This window comes from Cryptotermes secundus, unplaced genomic scaffold, assembly GCF_002891405.2.
Source record: "Cryptotermes secundus unplaced genomic scaffold, Csec_1.0 scaffold63, whole genome shotgun sequence".
NCBI lineage: Eukaryota > Metazoa > Arthropoda > Insecta > Blattodea > Kalotermitidae > Cryptotermes > Cryptotermes secundus.
This window is the reverse complement of record NW_019725836.1, coordinates 400,119-419,226: the sequence shown is the minus strand read 5'-3', so window position 1 is coordinate 419,226 and position 19,108 is coordinate 400,119. Positions and strand designations below refer to the sequence as shown.

At 41.1% G+C, this 19,108-nt stretch overlaps 1 protein-coding gene and 1 pseudogene across 5 annotated transcripts in view; both read left to right on the top strand.

Moving 5' to 3' along the window:
* LOC111863507 (EH domain-binding protein 1) overlaps positions 1-19,108 on the top strand; it is a 70,922-nt gene that overhangs the window by 7,004 nt on the left and 44,810 nt on the right. For all 5 annotated transcript variants that reach the window (XM_033751094.1, XM_023849864.2, XM_023849863.2 and 2 more), the window contains exons 7-12: positions 1,687-1,912; positions 2,527-2,587; positions 2,675-2,847; positions 4,172-4,347; positions 9,228-9,411; positions 12,825-13,083. In XM_033751094.1, the coding sequence (XP_033606985.1) occupies positions 1,687-1,912; positions 2,527-2,587; positions 2,675-2,847; positions 4,172-4,347; positions 9,228-9,411; positions 12,825-13,083 (1,079 nt within the window). The remainder of the gene's footprint in view (positions 1-1,686; positions 1,913-2,526; positions 2,588-2,674; positions 2,848-4,171; positions 4,348-9,227; positions 9,412-12,824; positions 13,084-19,108) is intronic.
* LOC111863510 lies at positions 5,597-5,756 on the top strand (annotated as a pseudogene).

Sequence of the window (19,108 nt, the reverse complement as noted above, 5' to 3'; positions counted from 1 at the left end):
CTATTATGTATCATTTTATGGGCTATTGTATGTAGATTGAGCTGAACGTTTTTTTTACTGATACTTACATATTAACAGATTATTAGAGCAACTTTAAAATTTGCCATCATGTTGCCCATTGTGTTACTGCTGCCTACCGTAGAAGTTTAATTATAAAAACAAATCCAAAAACCTAACCTTGTGGACATTTTGGAAGGAACTTGTAAGATTAGGTTTTGGGTCTTGTTTATATAAATAATTTCCAGATGTTGACAGTGATAAAATGGCAGACAACATGGTGATAATTTTGAAGTTACTGGGTTCTTCTGTTAACATATAGGTTCCATTTTACTGTGTAACTGAAATGGTATACAAAAGTGGTTATTGGATTTGAGGTTCTCACAACTAACGGACTGCATGATATTGTTCTTCAAAAGCTGCTATTTTTGTTTAAGAAAATATCAGTTCTTATTAGAGGTATGTTTTCGCCACAGAATCTGAGTTTAAATTTGGTAGAGGATTCCAGATTTTTTTTAATACAGATTTTTGTATCTTAACCTTTCAACTTGCTTAAGACCATAGAACAGTCAGGTATTTTCTGAAATTATTGTCATGTGTATGACTGCTGAGGCGGTTTTGGATTTGATATTGAATTTATTGACCACTTTAACACATAACTTATAATTACACTTAATTATAGCACTACCACTGATCAATGCATTTTACAAATCACTGTTACACACTAGTGTTGTGAGTCTGTTACTAGACGTTTCCTGGTAACGGCTTCTAACAGTGGAGATTCTTCAGCTTCCGCATTCACGTCCTCTCTGAACGGCAGTTCCCTTCCATCTGAGCAGTCTTGCAATTCAAAATAAGTCTTCTCTTCACAGACTAATTGGTCAAGCTTTAACCTTTGGTCCTTGCTTATAACATCTTGGCACAGACCATGTAGAAAACACTGTCCCCCTGTTTCATGCATATCTGTTGCTGCGGGACGTGTTTACCAAGCCGTTCCCTAGCAGCGGCCTTGTGTTCTTGCTTATTAAGGATCTGTGGCCTAGCAATCGGCCCTCCATTGTTTGTTTCACAGCTGATGCCTAGAAACAAATGTTGTTTCAGAGCCGCTTGCCAACAACGGTTGTTCACCTGGCTCCGCAATTCTTTGAGTAAATATACCACAATATCATATATTCTTTACCATCACAGTACAACACGTTACTAAATGGGATGGCATACCAGTAATGCTCTAGGCTTTTTATTTGTGAGGCAATTTGAATCTCAACCAGGACACAAGCTATCCTGACTGAGGTGTGTTTTCTTCAGTCCTTCCAGGCATATGCTCAGGCAGTTAGTTGTCTGCTTCTCACCACTGTGGCTCATGTGGGATTTGTAGTGCACAAAGTAGCACTGGTGCAGGTTTCCTACAAGTGCTTTGGTTTCCCTTGCCAATTCTCATTCCGCCATTTGCTCATTGCTCATCTGTCATCTGGGGTTGGTACAATAGGCCAATGAATGGCCAATGTGCCAAGTGAGTTCAGTCTCACCCCATCCCTTAAAATTAAAAAAAAATAGCCTGTTATTGTGATCTTATCCTAAACCTTTAGAATGATCACATTGATTTAAGTGACACAGACAGACTCTTAATATTTTTCATAGCCTTTGCCATCATATACATTCGTCCTTCTAAACTGTGATAATTCTTATCAGTTGCAAGTCTGTCTTCATACCAGAGGGACGAACCTACACCAGTTGCAACAGAAGGTAGAAGTTTCTTGGATGCAGATAACACAGAAAGTTGTGGGGAACCTGGTATTACCTCATTGGCTCAAGATACATTGCCAGAAGAGGTCCAGGGAAGTGGAGGTGTCAGCTGTGAAGATGTACACGCCGAAGATGTGGACAGCAGTTCAAACAATTTTGCACCAACACCAATGTAATTAATGCTCAGTTTCTTGTTGTAGAAATATGCATTAATGGAGAATGAGAATGACTGTCTCATGGTCACAAATGACACACAGAAAACTTCAAGTGGCAAGTAATTTCCCATTTCATGTCTTGATAGTTTGCTTTTGGAGTTCTGTCACATTTGGCACAGATGAAATGGCAAGAGTCCACCGAAAAAAGTTAAGGTCAATGTAATTAAAAATAATTCATCCGTATTTTGAATTGACTTATTTTTCCACTATTTTTTGCTTGGCTCCATGAGTTCAGGACAGACAGTACAACAAGAGGTAGAAATTAATCTTGTTTCCCAATCAAAGGTCAGAGCCACAAGAAGGAGACAGGTAGTAGTGCTCTCTGTATTCCAGAAATATTTGTCGTATTACCAGGTTTTCAGAACATTTGCGATCACTCTACACTGAGACACCAGTTCATCAGCCTTGTATAATGTTAATAATGTTATATTTTAGCGTCCTGTTGCACTGATTCAAGTCCATGATTTATTTCACCGTCTTCTAGTGCATACACTTATTTACTTCACTCTCACTCGCACTACATGTTATTTGTAGTCATACACTTTTGTCTGGTTCCGTTTCTTTGCCGCAGCGTTCCTGAAGGAGGCTCTCGTATTGTGCGTCTCACATTGCAGCCTCTCAATTTACTACAGGTGAGTGTCAGAAACTTTATGAAAATTTTTGTTTGTGTTCAGCCAGTATTTCTGGCCTTATAATTAACACATGTGCTGCCCTTTCAGGCTGATGGAAAATCACTGCGTGCAAAGGAAACAACTCCCGGACAAGACTTGCTAGAATGGTGTAAGGAAGTTACTCGAGAATATCAAGGAGTCAAAGTTACTAACCTAACTACTTCCTGGAGGAATGGCATGGCCTTTTGTGCAGTAGTGCATCATTTCCGCCCAGATCTCGTGTAAGTACGTGCAGACTTGTGCAGCTCCAGCTAAGATAGAGGGCAAACATCTGCACCTTTAATCCATTATTTCCACAAGCATTATCTATGAGCCATATCAAACCTTGAAGCTTCCTTCTGGCAGCTGCTGAAAGTTCTAGTGGTCTAATCATAAATATAAATTGATAAGTAAAGGCCACACAACATGATACAAAAGTAAAAGGTAAAGCTATCCCTGTAACAGACCGTGGAGGCCCATAGGGTTATGAAATGTCAAGGCTCCCACATTTTCTAGACAGTTGGCTCAGATGGCTGTGAGGTTGTCAGCCTTATGAGCTGGCCACCCTTTACCCACAAAAGAATTCCTGGTACTCATTTCTGTTAGAGGCTGAGTTGACTCCAGGATCATTGTACAGCTGGAAGGAGTACGTGAATTGAAAAATTCAGTGACTTCATCAGGAATTTAACCTGCAACCTTCCAGGTTGTAGCATAATGCCTCAACTGGCTATGCTAGTGTGTGCCCCAACACAACATAATGTGGAGAATGCTACCTTCCAGGGCATGGCACTATTTCATCTGATAGAATATTGGCATTTCAGTGGAGCATACTGCCTCCCTCTCCAGGGTGAAAGAGTAGTCTGAACAAGCAGAGTGAGCTGCACATGGCAAGTGTGGTTTGGGTGTGGGCTAGAGCACAGGGAGGTGTAAAGGAATCTGAGGGTGGAAGCAGTACGTGTCAGAGAAATGTCTGAAAATTCCTGTCACAGTCACAACTGTAGGAACTCATTGCAGGGAACTAATGTTGTGTTTTCCTCCTGAGTGTTTCGAAGTCTCTTCACAAGGTTGAATGAAGAGATTTGTAGGCTGGAGAGGCCTTCATTCGAATGTCCATATGTTGAACTTGCTTTTATCCAAATTTCCTGCCTCAGGGAAGAAAGTAGGCTGATAAGATCAGCATGCTCTCTATGTGAACCCCTGTTCAGCTTTTCAACCAGCAGCTTGATTGTTCGTACAAATCCTGTCCAGTTCTTCATCCATTAATCCCATTATCCAGGGCTGTATACTCTTGATAAAGACAGCAGTGAGCCTAAAAGCCATGCTGTCTCAGACGACGGCAATCTTTGTGTCCGCAGATGTTTTCTCTGTGGCTTTCTTCCCACCCTTCGTTGCTTCTTCCCTTTGATGATTTATTTAACATATTTACTTTTGATCCCTTGCTAAGAACTTCAGGAAGCTAGTCGTAAAGGAATTGCATGCAGAAATTACAGCAGGAAATACGTATAATCATAGAGTTTCCATTTGTGGCTTTTTCTTATGGGTGCATCGTCTCTCATCTGTGTGCAGGGAATTTGATTCACTGTCCCCACATGATGTGAAGGGGAACTGCAAGAAAGCGTTCGATGCTGGAGAAGCTCTGGGCATACCCCGAGTGATAGAGCCTGCTGATATGGATGTGTTGACAGTGCCAGACAAGCTGGCTGTTATGACATATTTGTATCAACTGAGGGCTCATTTCACAGGTGAGATAATCAGAAGTAAATTGTTATTTGTTAAATATGAATTACAGAATGTATGCTTTAAATGTATTCTCTGACTTATATTACAGCTCCTGAAAATCAAATGTTTATCTTGAGGTGTACTTTATGTAGGGCGTACGTTTTTTTACACACAAGAAAAAGTAGTATTCTGTTGGTTTCACAAAGCCTGTTTGTCTGTCTGCCTGCATGCAACAACTTAAACTTTTTTTTATTTGAATTTGGTATTAGCAACTTTCACTAATATTGGTTATTACATTCTAGTTTAGCTTAAAATTGGGCAACAGGGAGGGACATCTTATGTGAGGACCTATATTCATTTCTGCTTACTAATTTATCTATATATATGTATATATGTATACGAAGGGGGACCCAAAAATAACCGGAAACGACCTGTTGCGCGCGCATGCTTTGTAGTTACGAGTTGTGCTGCTAGGTGGTGTTAGCTGGGGGTCTCCCGCGACTTAGTGAGCTGGTGTCAGTCTGAGTTAAGCGGTTTGTCTGTGGTGCTCTGTTGTGTGCGTTCCTGTTTCAACCCTTTGGCGATTAGTGAGATGGCCGACCAGAAGGAACAGAGTGTGCGCGAAATTTTGCTTTCTGTTAGGGAAAACTGCAGCCGAGACTGTTGGGATGCTTCGACAAGCCTTTAATGATGATGCTTTGGGGAAATCACAGGTCTACGAGTGGTTTTCCCGTTTCAAATCTGGCAACATGTCAACAGAAGACATGCCATGCCCCGGGCATCCTTCGACAGGAAGAAATGACGAAAACATTGCCAAAATCAAACGTGCAATTGATGAAGATCGTCGAAAGACCATTGACCAACTTTCTGAGGAAACGAACATCTCATGGTGCACGGTCCAGTGAATTTTAACCAAAGGTTTGCACATGAGACGGGTGGGTGTCTGCAAAATTTGTTCCTCGCTTGCTCAGAGATGACCAAAGAGAAAACCGCGTGAATGTTTGCCACGACTTGAAGAGTGAAGTGCAGAATGATCCAGAATTTCTTAAAAGAATTGTTCCTTCTGGTCGGCCATCTCACTAATCGCCAAAGGGTTGAAACAGGAACGCACACAACAGAGCACCACAGACAAACCACTTAACTCAGACTGACGCCAGCTCACTAACAGTCACGGGAGACCCCCAGCTAACACCACCTAGCAGCACAACTCGTAACTACAAAGCATGCGCGCGCAACAGGTCGTTTCCGGTTATTTTTGGGTCCCCCCTCGTATATATTGTGCAGTGGCAATATTGTAACCAAGGAGGTAATACAAGGTGAATTATTGCTAGTTGAAAACTTATACCAATACCCTGCCAAGGTGACGTGAAATATCGTTGCTTTTGGCAATTAACCCCCTCGTTGGTGTCTCCACCTTATCGTAGTGAGGGGGTTTGAGTATGCCAAGGACCCTGAGAGCTATACCAGCGGTAGCGTAGCTACTGGCATGGCCTCCCTTGCTGGACAGGTCAAAGGGTAGGCATCGGACGAAGAGAGACACCAAAAACTGATGCCGGAAGCAGCGTCATCAGCAGCGACTTGAAGCACAGAGCAAATGATGCTCGAGATGGTTCAAGTTCGTATAGCAACAGGCATGACCTGAGTGGTTTGAACGGCTGCTGTACTGCGATGTGGAAGGCAAATGGAAAAACTACCACATTATCACTTTTCCTGGATAGTCTCTTTCCAAAAACAGAGATACCAAATGTGGTATTGGAGAAGGACGGAGAAGATCAGTTTGACCGATTATGGGAGAAATGAAGAAGTGTTATTTAGAGTTAGTGAGTAGAGGAATATCCTACACGAAATAAGAGAAAGATAGAGGGGTGGATAGAAGTGACCAGAAGACGAGGAAGAAGATGTAAGAAGATGCTGGATGACCTTGGGTACAGAAGAGGATATTCTCATTTGAAGGAGAATGCTCTAGATCTCATTAAGTGGAGGAACTGTTTTGGAAGAGACTGTGGACCTGTTGTCTGACAGATTACTAATGAATGAATGAATATATATCAGAATATGTTTTGAATAAGATTTCTGTATGAAAATGAAAAAAGTTCAGTGCCTATTATAGTTATTCTGTGAAGATTATGATTTTCAGGACAGTTAAATAGAAAGGATTTAATATGCTGGAATTGTTACAGTGTTACTAATGTAATGCCCATTAAAATTCTGAAAGTCCCAACATTTGTCATTATTAAAATGTGAAATGTAATTTGTTGGTAACGGTAAGTTTTAAATGACAATACAAAGGTGAAAGTGCAATAATACGTTCGTTGTGAGAGTTTCAGGATATCATGTGTTCTGGTCGTCACTGTCTAATGCATGCTCGGATTTGGTTTCTCAGGAAATATAATTTCTTTCCTGTCTTCATCCCTTACCCCCCCTTCTCCCATCCCTTCATACCTTTATGCCATCATCTCCTTCCTTCCTCTCTCCCACATTTTCTTCCCATCCCCTCCTGTCATAATTTCCCCTACTTCTTACTTCTCCTCTCTCCTTACAGCAATAGGAATTTATTTGCTGTTCAAGAGTGAATATCTGGAAGCCCCATTTACAATTGCACCCATATTAAAACGGTTTACATAATTACTACTGGCTGTCTGAATGCCATCTGTGAGTGAAGACATGCATCAAACTGTCTTCTCTGTATAAAGTGTTTTCAGAGTCTTGTATTACTCATTGAATAGGTGGAGGAACTACTTCTCTCAGTTATTGAATGTACATAGGGTCAGTGATGTTAGGCAGACAGAAATCCATACAGCTGAGCCGTTAGTACCTGATCCTAGCCCTTTTGAGGTTGAAAGTGCTATTGCAAAATTGAAAAGGTATAAATCGCCAGGTAGTGATCAAATTCCGGCAGAACTTATTCAAGCAGGAGGCGAAATATTATGTTCTAAGATCAACAATGGAATTACTTCTATTTGGCATAAGGAAAAATTGCCTAATCAGTGGAAGGAGTCTATTATTGTACCAGTTCACAAGAAGGGTGATAAAACTGACTGTAGTAATTATCAGGGGATATCACTGCTATCAACTTCATATAAAATTTTATCCAATATTCTTTTCGCAAGGTTACGTCCATATATAGATTAAATTATTTGGGATCATCAGTGTGGGTTTTGATGTAACAGATCAACTACAGATCAGATCTTTTGCATTTGTCAGATATAGAAAAAAAAATTTGAGTACAATGAAACTACATCAGCTATTTCTGGATTTCAAGAAAGCCTATGATTCAGGTAGGAGGGAAGCATTGTACAATATTCTGATAGAGTTTGGGGTACCCATGAAACTAGTCAGGCTGGTTAAAATGTGTTTAAACGAAATGTATAGTAATGTCCACATAGGTAAACATTTGTCTGACAATTTTCGTGTCCAGAATGGTTTAACATGAGATGCTTTTGTATGTTGGTATCTCATCACCAAAATTCAGGGCAATATCAGGACATAGGGATAGGTAACAGATGTTTTCAAAATGTGGCACAGTTCAGATATTTGGGAAAGACTATAACAAATGAAAACATGTTGCACGAGAAAATTAAGAGGAGATTGAATTTTTGTAAAGCTTGCTACCATTCAGTCCAAAACCGTTTGTCTTCACATCTGCTGTCTAAAAGCATAAAAATTAGAATATACAAAACTATAATTTTTCCTGTTGTTCTGTATGGGTGTGAAACTTGGTCTCTGACATTAAGGGAGAAACATAGACTGGGTGTGTTTGAGAAAATGGTGTTGAGGATATTTGGACTGAAGGGAGATGAAGTGACAGGAGGTTGGAGAAAACTGCATAATGAGGAGCTTCATAACTTGTACTCTTCTCTCCAAGTATAATTAGAATGATCAAGTCAAGAAGAATGAGATGGGCAGGGCACATAGAACGAATGGGGAGAGGGGAAATTCCTATAGGATATTGGTGGGAAACCCAGAGATGAAGGAGACCACTGGGAAGACTGAGGTGTAGGTGAGTGGACAATATTAAAATGGATCTCAGAGAGATAGGATGGGATGATATGGATTGGATTGATCTGGTTCAGGATAGGGGCCAGGGTAGGGCTCTTGTGGACATGGTAATGAACCTTCGGGTTCCATAAAATGCTGGGAAATTCTTGAGTAGCTGCACAATTGGCGGCTTCTCAAGAAGGGCTCAGCTCCATGAGTGAGTGAATGATTGTTACTCATTGAGGTAGACACTGTCTGTTGTGCTGCATGGTGATGAGTCCCTGCCCTCCGGAACAAGTTCTGAATGTCCCTTTGGAGCCAGAGGCTGAACTCTGTTTATTGTAATGTTTGAGAAGAAGGAAGAGGAGGATTGGGACTTGGAGGAGAAGGAGGAGGAGGATGAGCGAAGGAAGAGGTGGAGAAAATGATGGAAGATGACAAAGAGAAGCAGAGGAGAATGGAGGATTGGAGGGGGCAAAGGAGGAAGGAGGAGGAAAAGCAGATGCAGAAGAAGGAAAAGTAGAAATAATGAGTAGAATAAGGGGGGGGAATAAGGAAATTAAAGATGTTGCTTTCAGTGTTGTCTACAGTGATGCATTGTTCAGAAAAGCTAATATCGTCTTCTTCATGATGGCTTGAGTCTGTCCAATGTCCACTGTGCCAGCCCTCAGCATGTGCGTTCATTACTGCTCTCTTCACATTTATGCTGAATGAGCTCCTGTTGCAGGAAACATTTGCGTTTTCAGTCCTGTTCAAAGCAGAGTTTGTGCAAGGATTTTCTAGGCACAATTGAGAGAATAACAAGAAAACTCACTGGATTGTGATTTAGATGAACCTGTTAACAAGAATCTGGTCTGAAGGATGCATCAGTGAAGGGATAAAACATGCTGAAAGAGTGGTGTAACTCATATTTTTATGTTTACAGGCCATGAACTGGAAGTACAACAGATTGGCAAGACAACCGATGAATCTTCCTACATGATTGGCCGTTTCAACACAGACACCGACACAGATGTTACAGTACAGTTATTTGGCCAAGAAATCATGAATTTACGTAAGCGAGAAGCAGTTGAAAGAAGACAGAACAGACGATCAATAGGCAATAGAAGGTGAGATATATACATTTACACTAGGCATATAAATATAATGGGCAGCTTTTGTCATTCTTCACATGATCCATCCCCTGATGATGGTGGCAGAGATATTCTCTGAAACATTGTAAGCCAAATTCATTTTTACATGGCTGATTATTGATTCTATACAGTTGATATGAAAGTGTTGTGTTTAAGATAGTAGTAGACATACTTTAGTTAGTTAGTTCGAGAGGGTGGGTTTCCCCATGCACTTAGACCAGTATTGGTCCATTGTGCTTCCCTCTGTGATATTCTACCAGTCTCTATACCCTATTGATACTGGTGCTTACCATCAGTCCTGACTGAGCCAGCGAGTTTGGCCTCTGCTGGCTTAGCGGTATCTATAATGCTTCCCCCATCTATCAGAGGCGTTAGAGACTACTGTTGGGCGGGAAATGTCCTTGAATTTGGCTCAGTGACCTCCTTTGGAGATACGAGTTTCTTTTACGTGCCGTAAAGCTACGACACGGGACCCACGGCTTAAAGTCCCTCCCGGAGGATTCGTTCCCTGAATTTTTCCGCCCTTAAAAATTCCACGACCTCCGCTGGGTTTGAACCCGCGTACTACGAGTCATGAGGTGGGAACGTTACCTCTAGACTATGGAGGCCGCTTAGTAGTAGACATACCTTATTGCACACATAGGAAGCTGCTATGTCACCCATTATAATCGTAGAGATAAAAGTTGGGTCCTCATAGTTCAAGACGGATGTTTGCATGCCGCTGCTTTTGATCATTTGTCAAGAGTCATGGAACAAACTTCACAGCAGTGTGGCGCATGTTGAAATTTTCTGTTAAGATCTCCTGGCCAACTCCATGACTGATCCCAGCAATGTCTGCAAGCTCATGGATTGATCAGCAACAGTCTTTATCGATGAGTTCTCAAATTTTTCAACATTTCCTGTAGTTCTGCTGGTGCCTAGTCACCCTGAACATTCATCATTTTCAGCTGACACTTGAGTGGCGTTGAAACGTGAATGCCATTCAAAAACTGCAGTCCTGCTTAAAGAATGTTCTCCAAAAGCCTCACAAAGCAGTTCAAGGATTTTGGTAGTGGATTTACCGAGCTTCACGCAAAACTTGATGCAGACACATTGCTTGATTTTGCCATCCATCACAGACAAAACGAAACACGAAGTCAAAAGAGCACTTGTGTAAAAGCAGTGCATGTTCACAGTGCAGTGTCACATGGCAGACTGATGCAACAGGCTTAGGGAAGTGTGACCTTGGCCTCCCCTCTCATCTTCTTTCAACGAAGTAGTTACAACAATAACAGTCTGGGAACTCTCTGATAGCACCTTGAATGTGGGAGGTTCTAGGTTCAAATCTCACAATGGCTGTCATGATTGAGGTTTTTTATGGTTTTCCTCAGCCTTACCAGGTAAATGCTGTGATAGCGCTTTGTATAGGCCATGAGTACTTCCTTCCAGATTCTTTATGTTTCATCATCCAGCTGTCTTACCTTTGACATTATATAGTATGAGATACTGGAAGTGTCATTAAATAATGCAGAAAAGTGATGGTGTTCATTGGAGGCTTATGGATTGCTCTCCTACACTGCATCTGCAGTGAGATCCTAGTTTAGTTTTCTCACATGTAATGGAATTCCCAATTTTGTTCAGTTTTTTCTGGTCGCTCCTGCAGCCAATGTAAGCAATGTGTTATTTTCCCATCTTTAGTGAGTTTCACTTTAGTAAGCAGTCCACAGTAAATGTAAGAGATGTTTGATTTTCCAGAATTTATACCTTGATTTGGTGCAATTGTAGTTGAATACCACTTAATATTCACATTTTCTGTGCCAGAAATTGTTGACACAAGACCGTATTCTTTGGCAAGTGATGTCACATATTATCCATGCACCAAAACCTTGCTGCTTGTGGGATAATAGTTACTTTAATCCTCGACTGAGGCTTTTTCACAGTGTATTTTATATGTCATTCATTATTTTAAACAATATGATATTATTAATTGTATAATTGTGTTTATTTGTGTAGGAACAGTCTTTTAATTCTTACATAAAGCAGGCACGCAGTAGCATAGTTGGTTGAGGCAGAATGCTACAAGCCAGAAAGTCACAGGTTCAAGTCCTGATGAGGTCATTGGATTTTTTCAATTGACCTAATCCTTCCAGCTGCACTATGGCCCTGGGGTCGACTCAGCCTCCAACAGAAATGAGCACCAGGAATATTCTTGGGGGTAAAGGGCAGCCGGCGCATGGGGCTGGCAAACTTACCGCCATCTGTGAGCCGATGGTCTAGAAAATGTGGGCACCTCATCATCTCACAACCCTGTGGACCTCGATGGCCTGTTACAGGGATAGCTTTACTTTTTTTACTTATATAAAGAAATTATTACATCATGTACACTGAATCAATTTTTTTCTTTTAAGTTTATTATTCAAGAAAGCTATCATTATTGAGAATATACAGGGTAATTCGTAAGTCCCTCCAGAACTTCTGAACTCAGCAGCACAAAAACCAAGACAAGACAGCATAAAGGAGCATATCAGTAGGTAGAGAATCTCTCCATACTTGTAATCATTGTCCCTCTGTTGACATCCTCCCCCCCATACTATAGAGTTTGGAAATCCCAGAGGGACTTATGAATCACCCCATATAATGTGAATGATGGTGAAGGTAAAGTTGTTCCTGTGTTTAATTAATTAATTAATTAATTAATCACTATGCCATGAAGGTGTATTGGGGAATGGATGATTGATCCACGTTTTCTTGACTTCAGCACTAGTTGGAGGTTTATGGTCAGCTTCATGACCCGGCCGCTTTACCCCCGGGGAAAGAGCCCCTGGTACCCATTGAAAAGGAGGCTGAGTGGGCCCCAGTAACAGCCTTGGATGATGTGGGGAAGAAAAAATTCTTGACCCTAATGGGATGTGAACTCCGACCCCTGTCATCCAGCCCATACCCAGTCACTATACTGACTTCATTATCCCAGCTCCTGTAATGTCAGTGACAGGATCAGTAATGAGTATAGAACAGCTGGTGTAAAAGAACTGGCAAGGAATACTGAGGCACATGGAGAAGACCGGCCCTAGTGTCATTTTGTCCACCATACATCCGACAAGATGTGATGGCCAGCATCTAAACACCTGAGCTATGGCATGGCCCTAGTGTCATTTTGTCCACCATATATGCGACATGATTTGATGGCCAGCATCTAATCACCTGGGCTATGTCATGGCCCTAGTGTCATTTTGTCCACCATATATGCGACATGATTTGATGGCCAGCATCTAATCACCTGAGCTATGGCATGGCCCCCAGTAAATCTTGGATGGAAATGAGCAGCTTCTTGTTATAATTTTGCATAATGGCCATTTAGTGGAAAAATTAGTTCAGTGTAAGTATTGATTTTACTGTGTACTTGCATTCAGGTCTGGCTCTGCTGACTCTGATGGGACGGCAGAGAGTGAGGGCAGCAGGAGCAGCGTGCTGACACCCAGAGTGTCTAGGCAGACCTCGGGTCTGAGATTGAGACTGCCCCTTCCTCTTGTCAACAGTTATGACTCCGGTGATAATAGTGAGCGTTCACCCACTTCCGTCAAAGAAGTGAAGGACAAGATATTAGCGAGCTCAAAGAGCATTCTGGGCAAAGTGCTGTCACCCACCAAAGAGAAGTTAGCCAGAGACAAGGTAGGTACTTCATGTTATATGTGTTAAAGGTAAAGAAGGTAAATCTATCCCCGTAACAATTGGCTCACAGCTGGCGATGAGGGTGTTAACATTTACTGGCCATGTATTGCACTCCTGTGATGATACATGGAAACTGAATTACCAACCATGTGCATTATGAACAGATTCATTGAGACCTGTAAATCAAATTGGATCTTGGCCTGTTAATTACACAGCACAGTGGAGTGCAACGTCCCCTTTTTTCACTAGCTAATGTGAAGTAAGCTGGTTTTTATTAAGCTGGATCACAAAAATGACAGTCAAAAAATGGCAACATGTCCAACATTTTTGTTATCTGTGTTTCTGCATGCAAGACAAGTGAATGGACATACCACTTAGTACACAAATTGAAATACCATATTTGCCAAATAAAAGATTCCCTCAAATATAAGTTGACCTCAGAATTATATAGTCTTGAAATTAAAAATAAATTGGCTGGTTCATTGGTTGGTTGGCTTCTAATGCCGCAATTTGACAGTTAAGTCATTTGCGCTATTAATCTTGACTGATTAGAACATTTGTAACTCATCTGGTTGGATGCAACTTGATTTAGTTACTTTATCCAGTTGGGATGGATGATTTCAACTTGTTCTCACTCATGTGTTCCAAAAGAGAGTTTCATGTGATGAAATTGCATAAATTGAATGTGGTTTCCCCCTTAAGTATCGTTGGAAGTGTCTGTGATCTGCTACAAAGAGCATCAGAATATTGTTGCTGTTACTGCAACTCGTCTTTCGGAGCACAATACAGCACATCCCTTTTCTTATTCAATAGTATTTATGTCAGTTCAGTATGACTAACTTGTGTATATATTTATGTATTTAGTCTGAAAAAGATTGCTAAATGCTACTAAGGAGTGGGATGGCATAATGTCCTTGGAATGTGTGCTGACAACCTGTGCCACTATCACTTGGCCAGTTACCCTGAGACATATCTTCTCTCCCCCACTCCCTCTCCCTACCCTGAATTTTCTTTACTCACTCATGGAGCTGAGCCATTTCCGAGAAGCTACCACTTGTGGAGCTACTCAAGAATTTCCCAGCATTTTATGGCACCCAAAGGTTCATTACCGTGTTCAGAAAACCCCTCCACTGGTTCTTATCCTGAGCCAGATCAATCCAGTCCATACCATCCTATCCTGTCTCTCTAAGATCCATTTTAATATTAACCACCCACCTACATCTTGGTCTTCCCAGTAGACTCGTTCCTTCTGGATTTCCCACCAAAATCTAATATTCATTCCTCTTTTTCCCCTTTCATTCTACATGCCCTGCCCCATTTCATCCTTCTTGACTTATCAGTCTAATTATACTTGGTGAATCATACAAGTTGTGAAGCTCCTCATTATGCAATTTCCAACCTCCTATCACTTCATATCTCTTTGTTCCAAATATTCTCCTCAAAACCCTGTTCTCAAACACCCTCAGTCTATGTTCCTCCCTTAATGTCAGAGACCAAGTTTCACACCCATACAGAACCACAGGCAAAATTATAGTTTTGTATATTCTAATTTTTATGTTTTTTGACAGCAGACGAGAAGACAGAAGGTTCTGGACAGAATGGTAGGAAGCATTACCTGAGTTCAGTCTCCTCTTAATTTCCTTCTAAACCAGGATTTGATTTTTATAATTTTCTTCTCATTATGGAATTATTTTGAAGGCTAGTAATGAAATAAAATGCACAAGAACATTATTAAACAAGAACATTTAGACAGAACAAAATGCTATAATGAAGATCTTCTTACGCCAGAAAGAATGACCGTCATAGATGTGCAGAAGAGATGCTACATGGTGGCCAGATTTTCCATGCTTCCTTCATCTACCTCCTTTGATACGCTACTCCTACTTCCCACCTGTCTCAATCGATCAGCTAACATTTCACAATAAAGTGAATACTATTAATGGAAACTGGTCTGTATTAATTGAGGGCATTGAAATGGATGCACATAGAATGAGGAGTACATGTATTAATATTGTTAACTCTGAGTTAAAATCCCAGTAATACCAGGCAATTTAAAGTCACATACTCCGAGGTGGTAAAGTTTACACAGATATGTGGATCCCTGTACAGCTTATTGCAAAGGAAAGAAATGGTTATGGTAAGTCAGCTCAAAAGTAAAACTAAGGTCCCTGCTTACTGAAGCTGGAGACTTCAGAAAATTGCAAGGAAGTGGAAGCTCAAAACGGTTAGGCTGCATGGATGAAGAATGTTTCTCATTGGGGTTTGAAATCATCTCTCTTCTATTCCACTTTATTTTCTAATGCCATCAGGGCGACTAATGATGTTACATATGCACCAGACGTGGCTGCATTATTTTGTTGCTGAACAGAGTTACACCAAAAGGAGGCACACCAGTATGTTGAACTTCCTGGAAATGCAAATACAAGCTGTAAAGCTGGGCCCTCACTTTGTTGGCTGTTGCAAACATCATAATGAACTTCCAAGTTCTGTAAAAGGTAGCGAATTTCTTGATGAGCTGAGCAACTTCTAGCTCTTCAAGATGACACCATAAAGTTAGTTTGTATTTCTACCTTAACATAGTCACTTCTGCAGGCTAACTAGCAGTATCAATATAGCAGTGTTTGTTGTACAGCCTGTGTGTGTAATGTTCGACATTTGTGTCTGTGTATTCAGTTATTCAGTATAGAGGGGGTGGGTTTCCCCATGCACCGTGACTAATAGTCTGTTGTACATCCCCCTTTGATTTCTACTGTTGACATACCCTACCGATACTGGTGTCCGCTATCTCCCCTTTCTGCCAGTGAGGTCGGCACTCTACTGGCATTGGTACCCAATAACTTCCCCATCTACCAGAGGCATTGGAAACTACTTGGGCGGGAAACATTTTGCCTAATTTTGCTCAGAGGTCTCCTAGAGACATGAGGATCTTTTATGTGCTGTAAATCTACGACACGGGACCCACGGCTTAAAGTCCCTCCCGGAGGACTTGTTCCCTGAATTTTTCCGCCCTTAAAAATTCCACGACCTCCACCAAGTTTGTACCTGCGTACCTTGAGTCATGAGGTGGGAACATTACCCCTAGACTACGAAGGCTGCCTTGTATCTGCGTAAGAATATTGCAAGATACTTACCACGTCATTTGCCGTTTGTCCAGTTCTGAGTATTTCTTTCATGTACCAACAGTCACGTGTGCTTGCTATAACATATTATATGCACTTTTACACTTGAAACAAAATTTGATGTTCGAATATTAGTTTTGAGGCTTTGGCTGTGGCAGTTGTCAGAGTGTGGACGTCTGGGTTGTGATGACGTGTAGTCTGGTACATGGGTACTGTTCCTGAGGAAATTGCCTTCATCTTCAAGGTTGAAGTGAGTGTAGTGAGTTTCAGTCACCTTAAGTAGCCAGGTTGTGAGGATAAAGTCAAATAAACTTCATACTTCTACTTCTGAAGGTCAATTGGATGTGATAAATTGATAGTCAGATTGATAACTTCCAATGGAAACAAGTAACTGAGGTAGCAGGAAGGAGTATAGTCACTCCAGCTATGAGTAAAATGTAATTTGTTTGACAAAACTCTGGTCCTGGTACTTCAGTCTATAGAGGTTTAATTTGTGTGAGATTTTAATTCTAATGGTAGAGAAGACAAGTAGTTTTTGTAGGTCTTTGCTGATGTTGTTTGTACCCTAGAGATGGAAGCCAGAGTGTTCCTGTGAAGTGTTGGCACCTGTGCCAAAATGGTTGCAGGCACATCTCAGAAGATCATAGTTTCTGTTTGTGTCTGTGTTCCAATTTCAAACCGTATTATGTCTTCCTAACTGGTGGTCTGGTGCTAATGTGATCACCATTGGACCCACAGTTCGCGGGATGAAACCTGGCTTAGGCCAGTGGATTTTTGAGGGTGAAAAAAATCTGTAACACAATTCCCTTCTGTGGGGAAATATTGATGGGGGGGTGTCCCATATGGCACATAAAAGAACCTTTCACTCATGCTAAAAGATGGGTGAATTTTTGGTTGCCTTCAGAGTTCCCTAGAGGCTGCTGTGGTCACATGACTGTGGAGTCCTCTGGCAGACAAGAGTGGGAACAGCTTAAAATCATGCAACCCAACTGAAGTACAGCTGGATAACTTAACTCACCCAGGTGATGTCCAGACGGGGAGTGAGTTAGAAATATGGGAGTCAGTTGAGGCTGAGAACACAAATGACTTAATTGTCAAAGTGTGGCATCAGAAACCAACCAACTGTATTTCTGTCTCACCTGTATACAAACAAAGGAGCATGATAATGATGGGAAGTTATTGAATTTAATATAATAAGATAGGTTTATGCTGCCTTGTCAAAGAATATTATTGGAGCCTGCCACCAGTAAAGTTTGTGGACCACTGGATAATTTAGTAATATCAGCAAGTGGAGCTGAATTGTATGACACACTGGTCACACGCAATATAATGTCCTGTAATAAAAAATAAGTGATATATTGCAACTCCCATAAAGGCACGACATCTCATGATTTTTTGTGATGTTTGCCTGTGTCCACGGTCCTTCTTGGCCCAGTCCAGGCACTAGCCCCCCCCCCTTGTGTCTGTGGGTCTGTTGGAGCAAAACGTGTATAGACACCCACTCTTCTCACTTTTACCTTGAAGACAGAGGCAGGAAATATCACCAGAACATCATCAACACTGCACATCCACAGGATGCAAATGCTCAAGAATGGAGTCAACAACACTGAACCACTGTGAAAGCCTGTAATCAATAAAGACACAGTGTACTAAAATCTGATGTATGTAACAAGAGAATCGTGTAGCCAGACCTTCAGCCTGAAATGACCGACTTGCATGCAGATGTAGCTTTGTTAGCATATTAGTCTGCATATCCTAACACCACATTAGTAGTTTCTAATTGTTTCTCATTAGCAGACCTATGGTTACTGTGAAAATTAATTCCATTTCACAATCTGTATCTCTAGTATGTAGTTTGTTAGGCTTTTTTTTGATGAAACCTCATGCTGATGTGCTCCAGTTAGTCTGTTTGCAGTTGTGACAAATGATTACGCAAGGGACAGTAAGCTAAAGGTAACTGAGTTACATAGTGTGAACTTATATGCTTTGTTCTGTAAGGAGAAAACTTCTTTGATTTCATATTGTCATCTTATAGCACCATATAGTCTTGTATGTGAATGCCAATGTTTTGGAAAAATATAACCTAAAAGACCAGAATATGAATTTTTACTGCCGTGTTATTGAGGTCTCATCTTAGGAAAAAACATATGTTGTAAATTCTTGTCAAATTTCTGCAACATCTATGTGATGTATAAGTTTCACTTCTGGAGTTTAGCCATGTCACATGTCATGTTTGAGCTGTTCAAGTTGTAAGTAATTGTCAAGGTTCTGCAACACTGGTGTACATTACAGTCATCATCCTCAAGGTGAGTGAGGCAGGATAGGATGTGCTCTGACATAAAGGTCTTGCAGTGGGAGTAAGGGTGGGTATGTGGAACATGATGCAATGTGATTTGTTCACCCTGAAGATGGAGACCACACTGTAAGCCAAAACACTGAAATAGCTCTTACACTCAGTGCAGCCAACCCCTGCACATAAATTACAGGTGTTTCAGAATAAGATACTCAGGGATGTGTTTATGCCTATGAGGCACAGGGAGTTTAAGATACTGTAATACTGTGCTCTCTTTATAGTGTTATGTGTCACTGTGTGACACTAGTGCCTTTGTAACTTATGGAAGGACACTCAGCTAAAATTTGGCTTTACATCATTGATATTGCTTTGCAGGTACTGTTGCCGTATTGTTAAGGTAGGGAATTGCAATGGGCTAGACAGCTCAGACTGGGAGATAAGTAGTGCATACAGAATTTTGGTGCTGTACCTTATGGAAAATGGTCGCTTTCAATCATTCAATCAATTTTTTTCTGAGATGCAGTTGGCTGCTCTGTTCAAACAGCCATACCACATATCCAAGACACTTTGAAATTTGCTCTTGGATAAAGCTGGTATTTTGTCTTTGTCATCA